We start from the raw sequence: 17,497 nt of genomic DNA, 5'->3' as shown, positions 1-17,497 counted from the left end.
ACTCTAGATCAAAAAATGGAGGCTCTTAGCGCACTTTTTGATCAAAATGTGTCCCCCCATCCACCACGCGGAGGTGGTCTCATATCGGATGGGACCCTAACATGATAACTCACCTCTGCTGTGCATATAGCCTCTGACTGTGTCACATGTTGGATCAGCCATTGACTAAACCACCTCCAGTCTGAGAGGGGTGGGGTGCACGGCTAAAGAGGGTGCCACACACCCCAACTTACAAAGTAAAAACAAAACGAAAAATAGCCACTTCCTTTTTTTGTACATAATTTATAAATCTGTTCAACTTTCTTGCACCAGTTGATTAGAATTTTTTTTTCCACCAGAGTTTCCCTTTAACCCTCTGTAAGGCCACTAACACACAGCAGTATATAATATGTCACTATGGTGCATACGTATTTGTAAGCCACAACCAGAAGTGGTTAAGAAAAAAGAATGTAAACACTTTTACGTTTTCCATTAATTATTTTTGCTTCTTGTAAAGATCTGTTTGTAGCGGCAGGATAAGTTGAATGTAGCCGAATGCTCATCTGCAGTGGGGCAAAAAAGTATTTAGTCAGCCACCAATTGTGCAAGTTCTCCCACGTAAAAAGTTGAGAGAGGCCTGTAATTTTCATCATAGGTATATCTCAACTATGAGAGACATAATGAGAAAAAAAATCCATAAAATCACATTGTCTGATTTTTAAAGAATTTATTAGCAAATTATGGTGGAAAATAAGTATTTGGTCACCTACAAACAAGCAAGATTTCTGGCTGCCAGGTATGTACTAAAATCACCTTATGGTGGATAATCCATTTTAAGAGTCTCCTCTGTCCTCCACTCGTTACCTGTATTAATTGCACCTTTTTATGGACATTTATCAACAGGTTTAGTCAGGTTTTCTTTACTATAATTGTCGCAAAATTGTCGCAACTGCGACTACACGCTTTTTCGTGCGACATTTTGACTGGAAAGCGAGAAAAGCAAGTTTTCCTAAAATTTACTATGTAGTAATAATTTTAAAATGGACTACGGGTAGTCAGGTATTTATTAACTGCGACAGTCGCAACTGCGCAAAAAAAAGTCGCAACAGCGTTAAAAATTGACTAAATTTACTCCAGCTCAAACATGGAGCAGAAAAAGCTACTACCAAAGTAAAAAAGGAAAAATTGCTTACGTGAAAGAAAATTATCAACAGGCTGAAAGCAGTTGATAAATACGTCGCACATAAGCAAAAAAAAAGTAAGGAAAAAATTACTAAAAAAAGGAATACATAAGCAAACATTGATAAATGTCCCTCTTTGTGAATAAATCACCTGGGGGGAGCAATTATTAGAAAATGGAAGACATACAAGACCATCATACTTACTGTGAAGCATAGAAAACCTTTGGAAGGAGTTGAAAGTCCATGTTGCCCAGCGACAGACCAAAACATCACTGCTCTAGAGGAGATCTACATGGAGGAATGGGCCAAAATACCAGCAACAGTCTGTGAAAACCTTGTGAAGACTTACAGAAAACATATGACCTCTGTCATTGCCAACAAAGGGTATATAACAAAGTATTGAGATTAACTTTTGTTATTGTCCAAATACTTATTTTCCACCATAATTTGCAAATAAATTCTTTAAAAATCAGACAACGTGATTTTATGGAATTTTTTTCTCATTCTGTCTCTCATAGTTGAGGTATACCTATGAAGAAAATTACAGGCCTCTCTCATCTTTTTAAGTGGGAGAACTTGCACAATTGGTGGCTGACTAAATCATTTTTTGACCCACTGTAAACGGCCATGTTCACACCACAGAATATCCACCAAGAGTTTCCTTGAGTAAAATCTGGGTGAATTCTGCTTTCCTTTTCCAGAGAAGTCCAGTTCCGAGTCGGAATTCAATTTCATTTCTGCATCCAATTTTTTTTTTCAGTTCACAACTTCTATAGTGTGAAAGGTGCAGCAGAATCCTGGTGAGGTCGCTGGCATTCTACTGCAAGCTGAATTTCCTTGTGTAAATTTGCACAGAAATTCTATAGTGTGAACAGGCCCTAAAAGTACTAACCACAGTGCATACATAACAGCCCTGGACTCAATGCCTTAAAGGGGTACGCCACTGGAAAACTTTTTTAAACTGGTGCCAGAAAGTTAAACAGATTTTTAAATTACTTCTATTTAAAAATCTTAATCCTTTCAGTAATTAACAGCTGCTATATGTTTCAGAGAAAGACACTTTGTGACTTTCCTTTCTGTCTGACCACAGTGCTCTTTCCCGACACTTCTGTCCCTTTTAGAACTGTCCAGAGTAGGAACAAATCCCCATAGCAAACATAGCACTGTGGTCAGACAGAAAGCAAATTCAAAAAGAAAAGAACTTCCTGCGGAGCATACAGCAGCTGATAAGTACTGGAAGGATTAAGATTTTTAAATAGAAGTAATTCACAAATCTGTTTAACGTTCTGGCACCAATTGATTTAAAAAAATTCCACTGGAATACCCCTTTAATAATAGTGGAAACCAAAGTGCCTCCCCTAACTTTTTCAGTCACATTGATACCAAGGTCTAAATGCACTAAGCGTTTCTAATTTTTCAGACGCTTGTTGCAAGATGTAATTTATTTAAAATAGTTTTTTCTGGTCCCTAAGAATAGATTTAATTTGTTAACTATAGGCAAAAAAAAGAAAAATGTTAAAATATACTTACTGTTGCGTTTTCCTACTGTGAAATATTACTTATTTGTTATTTTTGTGTTTGCTAATTTCTACCAGCTAACAAAATTTTCAAAAGCTAAAGACATCCCCAAAGAATTCATAAAGAAGAATGTGAAACTGCGTGGGAAAGTAGTGTGTGTGACTGAAGAAACTATAGAAGTTGATCACATTCCGATTAGTCTGCCTATTCTTAGATCTTTACAGAAGAAATGTGAGTATATATATTCCATTTAAGGTACAGGTACACACACACACAGTGCTGTACAATACATTTTACAGTTGCTTACCATGGGACGGCTGTTGGCTACCATTGCTCATACAAATTATCTACAAAAACAGCAAAGATAATATTACATGGGTTTTCCCGAGCATGATTTTTTAAATTTTTTTTTTAGAAAGGACTCCAAGTGTTGCAAAAATAAAGCATACTCACCTATCCTGATCTCACACTGCTATTCTGATGGCTCTATTTCCTGGCACTCTCCAATTTGTCCCTGCTTCAGATTACATGCTCTACATGCTAAGGGCTACCCTCTCAGTCAACTACTGACCACAACAATGACCCAGCTCAGCCTGTAATTGACTAATTGAGGTATTTTTTGCAGCTTTGATATGTAATTTGATGCAGGAATAAGCCCAGAGCCACGGGACTAAAAGCCAATAGAGGAGCAGTGATGGGAGAATTGGGGTAGGTGATTATGCTTTCATTTTGCAGCACTCTGTTAAGAAAAAATGTCTCTGGACAATCCCTTTGAATGCTTTATTATACACTGCTCAAAAAAATAAAGGGAACACTAAGATAACACATCCTAGATCTGAACCTAATGGCTGTCAGGCTACCTCTGGCAAGCACATGGAGGTCTGTGAGGCCCCCCAAAGAAATGCCACCTCACACCATTACTGACACACCGCTAAACCGGTCATGCTGGAGGATGCTGCAGGCAGCAGAATGTTCTCCACGGCATCTCCAGACTCTGTCACGTCTGTCACATGTGCTCAGTGTCAGACTGCTTTCATCTGTGAAGAGTACAGGGCGCCAGTGGCGAATTTGCCAATCTTAGTGTTCTCTGGCAAATGCCAAACGTCCTGCACGGTGAAGGGCTGCTAGCACAACCCCCACCTGTGGACGTCGGGCCCTCCTACCACCCTCATGGAGTCTGTTTCTGACTGTTTGAGTGGACACATGCACATTTGTGGCCTGCTGGAGGTAATTCTGCAGGGCTCTGGCAGTGCTCCTCCTACTCCTCCTTGCACAAAGGCGGATGTAGCGGTCCTGCTGCTGGGTTGTTGCCCTCCTACGGCCTCCTCCATGTCTCCTGATGTACTGGCCTGTCTCCTGGAAGCACCTCCATGCTCTGGACACTACACTGACAGACACAGCAAACCTTCTTGCCACAGCTCACATTGATGTGCCATCCTGAATGAGCTGCACTACCTGAGCCACTTGTGTGGGTTGTAGACTCTGTCTTACTCTACCACTAGAGTGAAAGCACTGCCAGCATTTAAAAGCAACCAAAACATCAGCCAGGAAGCATAGGAACTGAGAAGCGGTCTGTGGTCACCACCTGCAGAACCACTCCTTTATTGGGAGGTGTCTTGCTAATTGCCTATAATTTCCACCTGTTGTCTGTTCCATTTGCACAACAGCATGTGAAATTGATTGTCAATCAGTGTTGCTTCCTGAGTGGACAGTGTGATTTCACAGAAGTGTGATTGACTTGGAGTTACATTGTGTCGTTTAAGTGTTCCCTTTATTTTTTTTGAGCTGTGTACTAACTAAGGTAAATATTCCCTACTGAACACAGTTGTACTTTTAAATAGAAACTCTAAGTCAAGAGCTGTAGACACAAAACAGTAGAATATTTGTGTTCAAGACTGCAAAGTATTCCAAAAAATAAAAATTAATTGCAAAGAGAGACATGGCCTTTAAAGGTGGTTTCCTTGTAAATGAAACATTAACGTTTTATATGTGATCATAGAAACATGACTGACTTTTTCATAGGTTGTGTGTAGGTGAGCTGCCATAGCAAGCACAGCTCATGAACAGTTATGGCACATAGTGTTTTCTTTTCTTTTTTTTTATATTTTCTTTTTTAGTAAAAAAAAAAAAAAAAAAAAGTACTTTACAAACAGTGAAATAAATCCAATGGCATGTTCTTAAGTACAAATATATAAATATATACTGGGTAATATTGAAAAAGTACAGGGTGGGTATGTAAGATTGACAGTTGTACTCTCGCCCTAGTGCCAGGTATCAGTTATTACATAATGGCCCTCATTTACTAAGAGTGTCGGATTTTACTGTTGTCGTTTCTGACATGCAGGATTCCCCTCTATTTACTATAACGATTCACAGATTTAAAAGTCAGGAAAATATTCTGACCAGCTTTTTCTAGGTGGAAATTTCCAGACATTTATTCACAGGATTTTGTATGAATTCAATAGTAAATAGGTCGGGTTGCGAAACCAAGCCTTTTTTTGGGATGACACGTGCCTTTTGGCTTTTCACCATGCAATGTCAGTTTTATTGGATTTTGCTTGTGCACAGTAGTAGACATGTCACAGACACTGGCCCTCATTTACTATTGCAAACCCGACATGTTTTGTCGGATTGTGCGTCAGATTCTGTCGCATTGCGCCAGAAATTCTGTCTGCGCCAGATTTTGCGCCAGAATTGAAAAAACCCCGACTAACTCTCCATTTTGCTTAGAGAACACGAAAAGGGGGCGTGGCCGGCATGAAAAGGGGGCATGGTCTCCGAAAAGGGGTGTGTTCCCGACATTTTTACAAAAACCCAACATATTTACTAAGGTTTCCACATAAAATGTAGTGGATTTCAGCTGAGGAAAACCAGACACATCAGAGCATGTGTAAGAAAAAGAAAAAAAAAGACAGTGTAGGGAAAGTGGAAACTGTAGGGAAACCTTAGTAAATACTGTGGAAAATAAGTTGTAGGGAATTAAAACCCACAAAGAAACCTACACTCCACTCTTAGTAAATGAGGGCCACTATGTGCCAACATAACTTGGAATAACCCGACAAAAACTAGTCAGTTTTAGCTTAGTAAATAAGGGCCAATATGTCTGGTGCCATTGCTGCAAAACAAACCTCAGCATTGTTCTGATTATATAACCTTTTGGATCACATTGCATGTATTTCATTTATTTGAGGAATATGACTTTTTGTGCGTAATAGTAAGATAAGGGTAAGTTAGTCAATTTAATTATTTTCCCCTCCACAGGGCATGGGCAGGGCAGCCTGTTGGTCAGACTTGCTGGAGTAGAGTTAACGGAGAATGGCAAGACGTGGTTAAAAAATAATCTTCAGCCCTCACAAATGCTGTGGTTTCAGTTACTGAACAGAGAAGACTCAATGCTAGACTGCTTTGTCTTCATCAACAGGGTAAGAGTCTTAAAGGGGTATTCCAGGATTTTTTTTTTATTTGACTATGCTAAAGTTAGTGTAGTTCATAATGTAGTGTAAAGTTAGTGTAGTTCATAATGTAGTGTCTGTACCTGTGCGTGACGGTTTTCTCACAATTCTTCTGTGATTTTCACCCCAATATTTATTTTTAAACAGCATACAAAATTACTGTTGTCTCAGATTTTTCCCAGCTTGCAATGCAGCCGAGACCTGACCTCACTAGTCAGCGGATGACAGGGAGCCTGTCTGCTTCAATGGGTGGAGGGATTGCTTGGTGGGAGAGAGATAAATCTGCACCTAATGCAACAGCTGTAGGCACCCTGATTGAAAACCACAGGTCTTTTGTTTCAATAGGTGGGGTGGCTGACGTGTGGGAGGAAAATGAAATTGTGGGATTTGTAGTCAAAAAAAAAATACTCAAACAGGAAATACCAGTTCACAAAAAGCTAGCCACAGTATTATGGTAATCTCACAACATAGTCATTTAGCCCCAAGACAAGCACAGATCCTTCCTAAGCATGTCCATTATTGTCTGCCAGGTACGTACTAAAATCACCTTAGGGTAGATAACCTCTTTAACCTTTGTAGTGTCACCAATATATAGTGCGGTCTAGAGTGGACAGCTCTGCAATACCTCAATCACTACCACCGTATATGAATACTCCTTCAGATCAATAATGCAAGTAGTACTGTTTTTTAAGAGTGGATTATCCAGTAAGACAATGTTCACATGTTTAGGGTACAACACCATATGGGTGTGGATTTTGCAAGAAAATAGGCATCATCCAGATTTCTGCTGCAAATCGAAAAAAAGTCAGATCCTAAATATGTGCTGTTTACATTAAGTAAGAACCCCGTAGCACTAAAACTGTAAAGGTCCCATACGTGTTAGATGAATGTTTTCTGGACCCACCATATTGGCAGGACTGGATGACTGTTTTATGTATATAGTAATGTCCCAACCCATCTCTGCCTGTATATGTTGAGAAAGCCAACATATGTTATTCTTTGTTGGACTAGAAGGGTAATGCTTCTTCTTCAGGACAGTGTTAGAAAAACATGTGGAGACTTATAGGTCTTTTACACTCCACTAGGAGTTCTGGAACAAAAGGATATGGAAAACAGCTCTCACACCACTTTTTGTAAAGTGTTTTTAAATGTGTTTTAATGTATAATTCTACTCTCCAACATTTTGGAAAACAAATCAGCTTTTATTTCAGCATAGAGACGCCAATCCCACATCGAAATGTTCCATTAATTTTAGCCATTCGTTTCATAATTCATTTAAAGGGATCTTTTCACTTTGGAGAGGGATTAGTTAGTGCATTGTAATTTATAAGCTTTTTACATATATCACCAATTGTGTAAGTTCTCCCACTTAACCCCTTAGCGACGAGCGCCGTAAATGTACGTCCTGGTGAGGTGGTACTTAACGCACCAGGACGTACATTTACGTCCTGAGCATAACTGCAAGCATCGGAGCGATGCCCAGATCATGCGCGGCAGGTCCCGGCTGCTGATCGCAGCCAGGGACCTGTCCGTAATGGCGGACACCTGCGATCCCGTGGATGTCCACCATTAACCCCTCAGATGCCGTGATCAATACAGATCACGGCATCTGCAGCATCGCGGTCACTAAAATGGATGATCGGATCGCCCACAGCGCTGCCGCGGCGATCCGGTGTCTTCTGCTCTGATCTGCCTTCCCACAGACCAAAGAAGAAGATGACCGATAACCCTAATCAGTGATGAGTCCTATATATAGCACTGAACAGGATTAGCAATCGAGTGATTGCTATAAATAGTCCCCTATGGGGACTATTAAAGTGTAAAAAAAAATAATAATAATAAAGTAAAAAAAATGTGAAAAACCCCCTCCCCCCAATAAAAACGTAAATTGTCCCATTTTCCCTATTTCACCCCTAAAAAGTGTAAAAAAAAATAATATTTTATATACATATTTGGTATCACCGTGTGCGTAAATATCTGAACTATTAAAATAAAATGTTAATGATACCGTACGGTGAACGGCGTGAACGTAAAAAGAAAAAAAAAAGTCCAAAATAGATGCTTTTTTATAACCTTTTATTCCCGAAAAAATTTATAAAAAATTGATTAAAAGTTATATATAATCAAATATGGTATCAATAAAAAGTAGAGATCACGGCGCAAAAAATTAGCCCTCATACCGCCGCTTATACGGAAAAACGAAAAAGTTATAGGTTTCCAAAATAGGGGGATTTTAAACATACTAATTTGGTTAAAAAGATTGCGATTTTTTTTTTTTTAAGCGCAACAGTAATAGAAAAGTAAGTTATCGTGGGTATCATTTTAATCGTATTGACCCAAAGAATAAAGAACACATGTCATTTTTACCATAAATTGTACGGCGTGAAAACAAAACCTTCCAAAATTAGCAAAATTGCGGTTTTCTTTTTAATTTCCCCACACAAATAGTATTTTTTTGTTTGCACCATACATTTAATGGTAAAGTGATGGCATTACAACGGACAACTGGTCGCGCAAAAAAAAAGCCCTCATACTAGTCTGTGGAAGAAAATATAAAAGAGTTATGATTTTTTGAAGGCGAGGAGGAAAAAACAAAAACTTAAAAATTAAATTGTCTGCGTCCTTAACACCATTAGCTCTTTTTAACACCATTAGCTCTGATTTACAAAGTTATATAATACTCCCAATTACCTCCATTGCCTTCTGTGTACGCATCGTTGTTTTACAGCGAATTCCGAAGTGCTATCAGCAGCCGGGACCTGCCGCGAATGACGTGAGCATCGCTCCGATGCTCGCGGTTATGCATAGGACGTAAATGTACATCCTGGTGCGTTAAGTACGTCCTCACCAGGACGCACATTTACGTCCTTCGTCGTTAAGGACGCAGGGTTTTTAAGTTTTTGCATTTTCATTTTTTCCTCATCACCTTCTACAAATCATAACGCTTAAAATTTTGCACCTAAAATTCCATATTATGGCTTATTTTTACCAAAATATCCACAGCGAAATGGAAAAAAAAATAATTGTGCGACAAAATTTAAGAAAAAATTTAATTTTGTAACTTTTGGGGGCTTCCATTTCTACGCAGTGCATTTTTTTTACTTCTAAAAAAAATCATAACTACATGCAAGAAAATTTATACGTTTAAAATTGTCATCTTCTGACCCCTATAACTTATTATTCCGCGTACGGGCCGGTATGAGGGCAAATTTTTTGGCGCTGTGATCTGAAGTTTTTATCGGTACCATTTTTATATTGATCGGACTTTTTCATCGCTTTTTATACATTTTTTCATTATATAAAAAGTGACCCAAAAAAACGCTTTTTTGGACTTGGGAATTTTTTTGCAGGTACGCCATTGACCGTGCGGTTTAATTAACCATATCTTTTTATAGTTCGGACATTTCTGCACGTGGTGATACCACATATGTTTATTTTTATTTACACAGATTTTATTTTTATTTTTTATGGGAAAAGGGGTGATTCTTACTTTTATTAGGGAAGGGGTTACATGATCTTTATTAACTTTTTTCACACTTTTTTTTGCAGGGTTATAGCCCCCCCTGGTGGCTATTACACTGCACACACTGATCTGCTACACAGATCATTGCTGTGCATTGACACGGCAAAGTTCAGTGTAATTGGCGGTCATTTGCTCAAGCTGGGATTTCAGGCTTGAAGCAATCAATTGCCAATCGGACATGAGGGAGGCAGGTAAGGGGACCTCCGCTCCCTTTCTAGCTGATCGGGAAATCGCGATTTCACCGCCATGGTCCCGATCAGCCCTACTGAGCTGCCGGGAAGATTTCACTTTCATTTTAGACGTGGCAATCAAATTTGAATGCTGCATCTAAAGGGTTAATAGCGCGCGGAACAGTGATCGGTGCCGCAAGCTATTAGCCCAGAGTCCCGGCTTTCATTAGCCGCCGGGTCCGACCCGGTATGACGTGGGTTCATGGCGTGACCCCGTGTTATATACCGGGACCGACGCAGGGCGTATAGGTACGCCCAGCGTCCTTAAGAGGTTAAGAGTCTCCTCTGTCCTCCACTCTGTCCTCCACTCGTTACCTGTATTAATGGCACCTGTGTGAACTTTTTATCAGTATAAAAGACACCTGTCCACAACCTCAGAGAGTCACACTCTAAACTCCACTATAGCCAAGACTAAAGTGCTGTTGAAGGACAACAGAAAAAAAATTGTAGCCCTGCACCAGGCTGGGAAGACTAAATCTGCAATAGGCAAGCAGCTTGGTGCGAATAAATCAACTGGGGGGGAGCAATTATTAGAAAATGGAAGACATACAAGACTACTGGTAATCTCCCTCAATCTTGGGCTCCACGCAAGATCTCACCCTGTGGTGTCAAAATTATTACAAGAACGGTGAGCAAAAATGCCAGAACCACACAGGGGGACCTAGTGAATGACCTGTAAAGAGCTAGAACCAAAGTAACAAAGGCTCAAATCATGCAGTGCCAGATGTGTCCCCCTGCTTAAGCCAGTACATGTCTGGGCCCGTCTGAAGTTTGCTAGGGAGAATTTAAATGATCCAGAAGAGTATTGGGAGAATGTCATATGGTCAAATGAAACCAAAGTAGAACTTTTTGGTAAACACTCAACTCTTCGTGTTCGGAGGAGAAAGAATGCTGAGTTGCATCCAAAGAATACCATACCTACTGTGAAGCATGGGGGTGGAAAAATCATGCTTTGGGGCTCTTTTTCTGCTAAGGGACCTAGACAACTGATCCATGTAAAGGAAAGAACGAATGGGCCCATGTATTGTGAGATTTTTGAGTGAAAACCTCCTTCCATTACCAAAGGCATTGAAGATGAAACATGGCTGGGTCTTTAAGCATGACAATGACCTCAAACACACTGCCCAGGCAATGAAGGAGTGGCTTCGTAAGAAGCATTTCAAGGTCTTGGAGTGGCCTAGCCAGTCTCCAGATCTCAACCCCATAGAAAACCTTTGGAGGGAGTTGAAAGTCCATGTTGCACAGCAACAGCCCCAAAACATCACTGCTCTAGAGGAGATCTACATCAAGGAATGCCTCATTTCTTTGAGAAAGCCATTCAGAATGGCGAAAACGTTTAGAAGGGAGGATTAATGTTTTAATAGCACACTGTACCAGCGACCTTTCTAGTTAGTACACCAAGTGTCCGAGCTGCAGCAGGGCACTGGGGTACACTAGATAGTAATGACAAAATATTAGTCTGCATGACAGACATTTCAGGATTCTATTGGAGAGGAATTAACTGGATACAGTGTTGATAATTTTAAACACCACTGCCATCTAGTGGCAATAAATGTGCAACACACTAAGTTGGAAATTATTTTAATGAGCATAATTAAAAGTTATATTTTATGGGGGATTTCTAGTCAGGGTTTATCCTGAGGGGATTTATTCCCCAAGTAGGTTTTGCGTTACTACATCAAGGAATGGACCAAAATAACAGCAACAGTGTGTAAAAACCTTGTGAAGACTTACAGAAAATGTTTGACCTCTGTCATTGCCAACAAAGGGTATATAAGGGTATATAACAATGTATTGAGATGAACTTTTGTTATTGACCACATACTTATTTTCCACCATAATTTACAAATAAATTCTTTAAAGACCAGACAATGTGATTTTTATGGATTTTTTTTTCTCATTATGTCTCTCATAGTTGAGGTATACCTATGATGGAAATTACAGGCCTCTCTCTCATCTTTTTAAGTTGGAGAACTTGCACAATTGGTGGCTGACTAAATAAATTTTTTGCCCCACTGTACTTTCCTTTTCCTTTCAAGTGATAAGCCTGAAGCATGAGATTAGTGTATTTGTTTTAATTATTTTTGATAACCTGAAAAAAAAAAAAATGTAGTTAGTTAGTATGTTTGAAAAAAGACATATGTCCATCAAGTCCAACCAGGGAATTGAAGGAAGGGTGTAAGGGGATAAGGGAAAGGGATGTAGTTTTATAATTCTGCTTAAGCATTAATGTTATTTTGTTCCAGGAATGTATCTAACCCTGTTTTAAAGCTGTTAATTGTTCCTGCTGTGACCAGTTCCTGAGGTAGACTGTTCCATAAATTCACAGTCCTTATGGTAAAGAAGGCGTGTCGCCCCTTTAGACTAAACCTTTTCTTCTCCAGACGGAGGGAGTGCCCCCTCGTCCTTTGGGGGGGGGGGGGGGGGGTTTAACCTGGAACAGTTTTTCTCCATATTTTTTGTATGGGCCATTAATATACGTATATACGTTTATCATATCCCCCCTTAAACGTCTCTTCTCAAGAGTAAACAATTGTAACTCCTTTAATCGCTCCTCATAGCTAAAATGTTCCATGCCCGATATTAGTTTAGTTGCACCCTTTCCAGCTCCGCAGTGTCCCTTTTATGGACAGGCGACCAAAACTGAACAGCATATTCCAGGTGAGGCCGTACCAATGCTTTATAAAGGGGGAGTATTATGTCCCTGTTGTCATACAGTTAAAGCTAGGGCTACACAGTGACACAAGCCACGTGGTAGAAAATCACATCTAAGATGCGCAACCAGAATAATTGTGCACATTGTTGTTGTGTGACTTTATTACAGTTGCAAAAATATCTACATTGCAGACAAGTTACAAGTAGGTGACAGTCACATGCAACCTGCAGTGAGGTAAATTGTGGTAAAGTCATTTGTGATTTGCGACCTGCGATCAAATAATCGATAAATCCATGGATTTTTTTGTGATCACCTTGTTGCAGTTGCGCCATCTTGCATGCTATAATGGGACACCATTCACTAATATTGCATGCAATGTTGCTGTGCAGCCCTAGCCTTAATCATTATAAAGCCCTGTTGCATTTTGACATATGAATCTTATAGTAACAAAAAAAAAAAAAAAAATATTCTATTGGACTTGAGGTAAAGTACAGACATATTCTTACCTAGAAATAATACTTCTTGTGGAGACCATGCTTACATGCTGATGGAGGCTGCAAGGCTCCTTAGAATTAAGCCTGATGGCCATATACACTTCACGCTGCTCTCATAAGTAAGTACACCTCTCACATTTTTGCAAATATTTTATTATATCTTTTAAGGTGACAACACTGTAGAAATTACACTCTGCTACAATGTAAAGTTATGAGTACACAGCCTGTATAACAGAATTTAACCCCTTTAAAGGGGTACTACCGTGGAAAACTTTTTTTTTTTAAATCAACTGGTGCCAGAAAATTAAACAGATTTGTAAATCACTTCTATTAAAAAATCTTAATCCTTCAGCTGCTGTATACTAAAGAGAAATCCACAAAAGAAATGCATTTCCTCTGATGTCATGACCACAGTGCTCTCTGCTGACCTCTGCTGTCCATTTTAGGAACTGTCCAGAGCAGGAGAAAATCCCCATAGCAAACATATGCTGCTCTGGACAGTTCCTAAAATGGACAGAGGTATCAGCAGAGAGCACTGTGGTCATGACATCAGAGGAAATGCATTTCTTTTTTGGATTTCTTTTTAGTATACAGCCCCTAAAAAGTACTGGAAGGATTAAGATTTTTTTTAAAGAAGTGAATTACAAATCTGTTTAACTTTCTGGCACCAGTTGATTTAAAAAAAAAAAGTTTTCCACGGGAGTATCCCTTTTAAGGACCATAGGTTTTTCTGTTTTCGCACTTTCATTTTTTCCTCATCACCTTCTAGAAATCATAACTCTTTCAATTTTGCGCCTACAGACTCATATGAGGGCTTATTTTTTGCACCACCAATCATTTCACCTCAAAATTTACAGCGAACCCCACCAAAAAATATTTGTGCGCCAAAATTGGGGAAAAAAACACCATTGTAACTTTTGGGGGATTACGATTCTACGCAGTACACCATATCTTTATTCTGTAGGTCCATATGGTTACAATAATACCAAATTTATGTAAATGTATCTATTTTACTACTCACTAAAAATTACTTTACTAAAAAATGATAACTACAATTAGTATTAGAGATGAGCGAATTTACAGTAAATTCGATTCGTCACGAACTTCTCGGCTCGACAGTTGATGACTTGTCCTGCATAAATTAGTTCAGCTTTCAGGTGCTCTGATGGGCTGGAAAATGTGGATATAGTCCTAGGAAAGAGTCTCCAGCCCACCGGAGCACCTGAAAGCTGAACTAATTTATGCAGGAAAAGTCATCAACTGCCGAGCCGAGAAGTTCGTGACGAATCGAATTTACTGTAAATTCGCTCATCTCTAATTAGTATGTTTAAAATTGTCCTCTTCTGACCGCTATAACTTTTTTATTTTTTCGTATACGGTCATGATCTGAAGTTTTTATCAGTATCCTGATTGTTTTGATCAAACTTTTTGATTACTTTTTATAATTTTTTTTTAGGGCATATAAAGTGACCAATTTTGGGCTGGTTGCCACCACACACGCATGACATCATCTGAACTAAATTTATCTTCGTCTCCTACAATCACACAACATAGTTCTGTTAATGCATGTCCTTAGGCTACTTTTCTTCAGACTTCAAACTGTTTGCGGATGACAGACATGCAGACCAATATGATGCAGTGGGCAGCATACGGTCTTAGCACTAACAGTCTGACCTCCATCTCTTCAACCTCTGCACCAATGCTGATAGCACTCATACGTCAAGACCACCTCTTGATATGACGCTAACTTGGACACTCAACTTCTTTGGTCGACCATGGCAAGGCCTATTCTAAGTGGAACCTGTCCTGTGAAACCCCTGTATGATCTTGCACACCGTGCTGCAGCTCAGTTTCAGGGTCTTGGCCATCTTTGTTTTTATTATCATAGGTCATCTTTATGTAGAGCAACAATTGTTTTATTTCACGTCCTCAGAGAGTTCTTTGCCATGAGGTGTTGTGTTGAACTTCCAGTGACCAGTAATAGAGAGTGGGAGAGCAATAACACCAAATTTAAGACCCTACCCATTCAGGCCTTAAACATTATAACACATTATATCACATGACAGCGGATAGGAAAAATGACTAATTGGGTGCAATTTGGACATTTCCACTTTGCCAAAGTTTAGACACTAATGACTGTGTGTTGAGTTATTTTGAGGGGACACAACATTAAACACTGTTATACAGGCTGTGCACTCACTACTTTACATTGTAGCAGAGGCTAATTTCTTCAGTGTTATTACATGAAAAGATATAAAAAAAAATATTTACAATAATGTGGGGGGTGGACTCACTTATAGGAGACACTGTGTATGCAGAGGGCTATGTTGTGTACATGAGCCCTAAAAAACTGAATAGATAAAGCAATACAATAAGAAGATTACTGCAGAATTGCCCTATTCATCAATAGGTATAGGTATATAGGGTATCACATAATACTTATCCCTGTCACTCCATGAAAATCCTCTAAAATAACTATCCCTGTTGTATCCGAAACTCTATCGGGACACCGAAGATAGAGAATAATGTCATGATATGTTGACCTCCTCACAGGGAGGATTCTTCAATGATTGTGTGAATGTGGTGCTACTAAAAGAAGGACTTGGAAGAACAGCTCATATTCGAGGCGTACATCAGGGGACAGGACACTACTTTGCATTTTACAAAAGACTACTGCAAGCGGAAGTCAAGGCTCAGAAGACCGGAAAAGGGCTCTGGGAACAAGAGAGCCAGCTACGGACTCTGACCAATAAAATTCTCAGTAATAGTATTATTCAGCATGTGAAGCAATTCATCCATGTGATGACAAAGTACTGGAGAAAATGAATATCGTGACTCTTGTACGCAGATGTTGTAATTACTGTAGAAAGCCTGATGGCAGTCGGCTGGGCATGGCTGCAGTCTGACATCTACACAAATGCTGTACACACCTGAACAATTCCTGCCTAGTGCTCCATAAACCTCCATGTGTACATTCATGGGATGTGGAACCACATTACTCCTTGTCACTGTTTAATACTTATAACTCTGTGTTTGTTTATAAGACCATACGGTTTAATTATGGTCTTCACTATCATGTTATGGTTTCTGTTTTTGATCAGGGTATCTGTATGCAAATTGTCTGTCTTTAGCAGGACTTATTTGATGTAGCGTCTCCATAAGTCAATGTTCAACCCAATAAATAACCTATAAACATGGCTAGTGATTTTAGCAACACTAGAATCTCTGCAGAAAGAAGAAACCCCCACGTGTAATGGATTGGACACTGACTTATAGGGAAGCTACGGTATATTCAATGGGTGGTGCCAGAATCCGTGTTCTTCCTACTAAAAGAGAGCTAATCTGCATACATTTTCCCAGGGGGCAATGCTTGTAAGACTTCCTACATTCTTGTTAAATCCAGGTCATGGCATACATAGTGTTAAATTAAATGGTATGTTCACCTTGGACAAGGCAGGTAGAGCAAGTGATTACAGGGTCCAACATCTAAGGCTGCTCTCACACTATATAATTTCTCCGTTTTAAAGACCTGTTATAATGTTCCGTTAAGGAAACCCTTAAAACCAGCCGCTAAAGGGCCATTACCAAATACCATACGGCCGTTATAAAATCCGCCCATATTAGTGATTTTGTGATTAGCCATTATGACCCGTTAAAGGGGTACTCCGGTGAAAACCTTTTTTTCTTTTAAATCAACTGGTGGCAGAAAGTTAGACATATTTGTAAATTACTTCTATTAAAAAATCTTAATCCTTCCAGTACTTATTAGCTGCTGAATGCTACAGAGGAAATTCCTTTCTTTTTGGAACACTGATGACATCACGAACACAGTGCTCTCTGCTGATCTCTGTCCATTTTAGCAACCATGCATAGCAGATGTATGCTAAGGGCAGCATGGTGGCTCAGTGGTTAGCACTGCTGCCTTGCAGTGCTGGGGCCTTAGGTTTCAATCCCACTAAGGACAACAATAAATAAAGAGTTGTTATTATTATTATTATTATAATAATAACGTCAGCAGAGAGCACTGTGCTCGTGATGTCATCAGAGAGCATTCCAAAAAGAGAAGAATTTCCTCTGTAGTATTCAGCAGCTAATAAGTACAGGAAAGATTAAGATTTTTTTAATAGAAGTAATTTACAAATCTGTTTAACTTTCCGGAGCCAGTTGATTTAAAAGTAAAAAGGATTTCACCGGAGTACCCCTTTAATGCCTGTTATGAATAACGGACGTTCTTTTGTGACGGGAGAAAATTAGTGCATGTACCGTTTTTTCTCCTGTTGCAAAATAACGTCCGTTATTTAAAACGGCATTAACGGGTCATAACGGCTAATCACAAAATCCCATAGACTTGACTGGGGTTTTGTAACTGCCATATCAATGATCTGACGAAGAGGGGGTCCCATCCCTCGAAACGCGTTATCTGTGATCTATACAAATAAAATCCGGTTATTATATCTTTAACCG

At 39.4% G+C, this 17,497-nt stretch overlaps 1 protein-coding gene across 2 annotated transcripts in view; it reads left to right on the top strand.

Moving 5' to 3' along the window:
* The window catches only part of C3H3orf33 (chromosome 3 C3orf33 homolog), a 38,026-nt gene extending 21,452 nt beyond the window's left edge, over positions 1-16,574 (top strand). For both annotated transcript variants that reach the window (XM_056565000.1, XM_056564998.1), the window contains exons 3-5: positions 2,756-2,909; positions 5,940-6,100; positions 15,587-16,574. In XM_056565000.1, the coding sequence (XP_056420975.1) occupies positions 2,756-2,909; positions 5,940-6,100; positions 15,587-15,859 (588 nt within the window). In that variant the 3' untranslated portion in view covers positions 15,860-16,574. The remainder of the gene's footprint in view (positions 1-2,755; positions 2,910-5,939; positions 6,101-15,586) is intronic.
* The last annotated feature ends 923 nt before the right edge of the window (positions 16,575-17,497 follow it).

This window comes from Hyla sarda, chromosome 3, assembly GCF_029499605.1.
Source record: "Hyla sarda isolate aHylSar1 chromosome 3, aHylSar1.hap1, whole genome shotgun sequence".
NCBI lineage: Eukaryota > Metazoa > Chordata > Amphibia > Anura > Hylidae > Hyla > Hyla sarda.
This window is presented reverse-complemented; position numbering and strand designations above follow the sequence as displayed.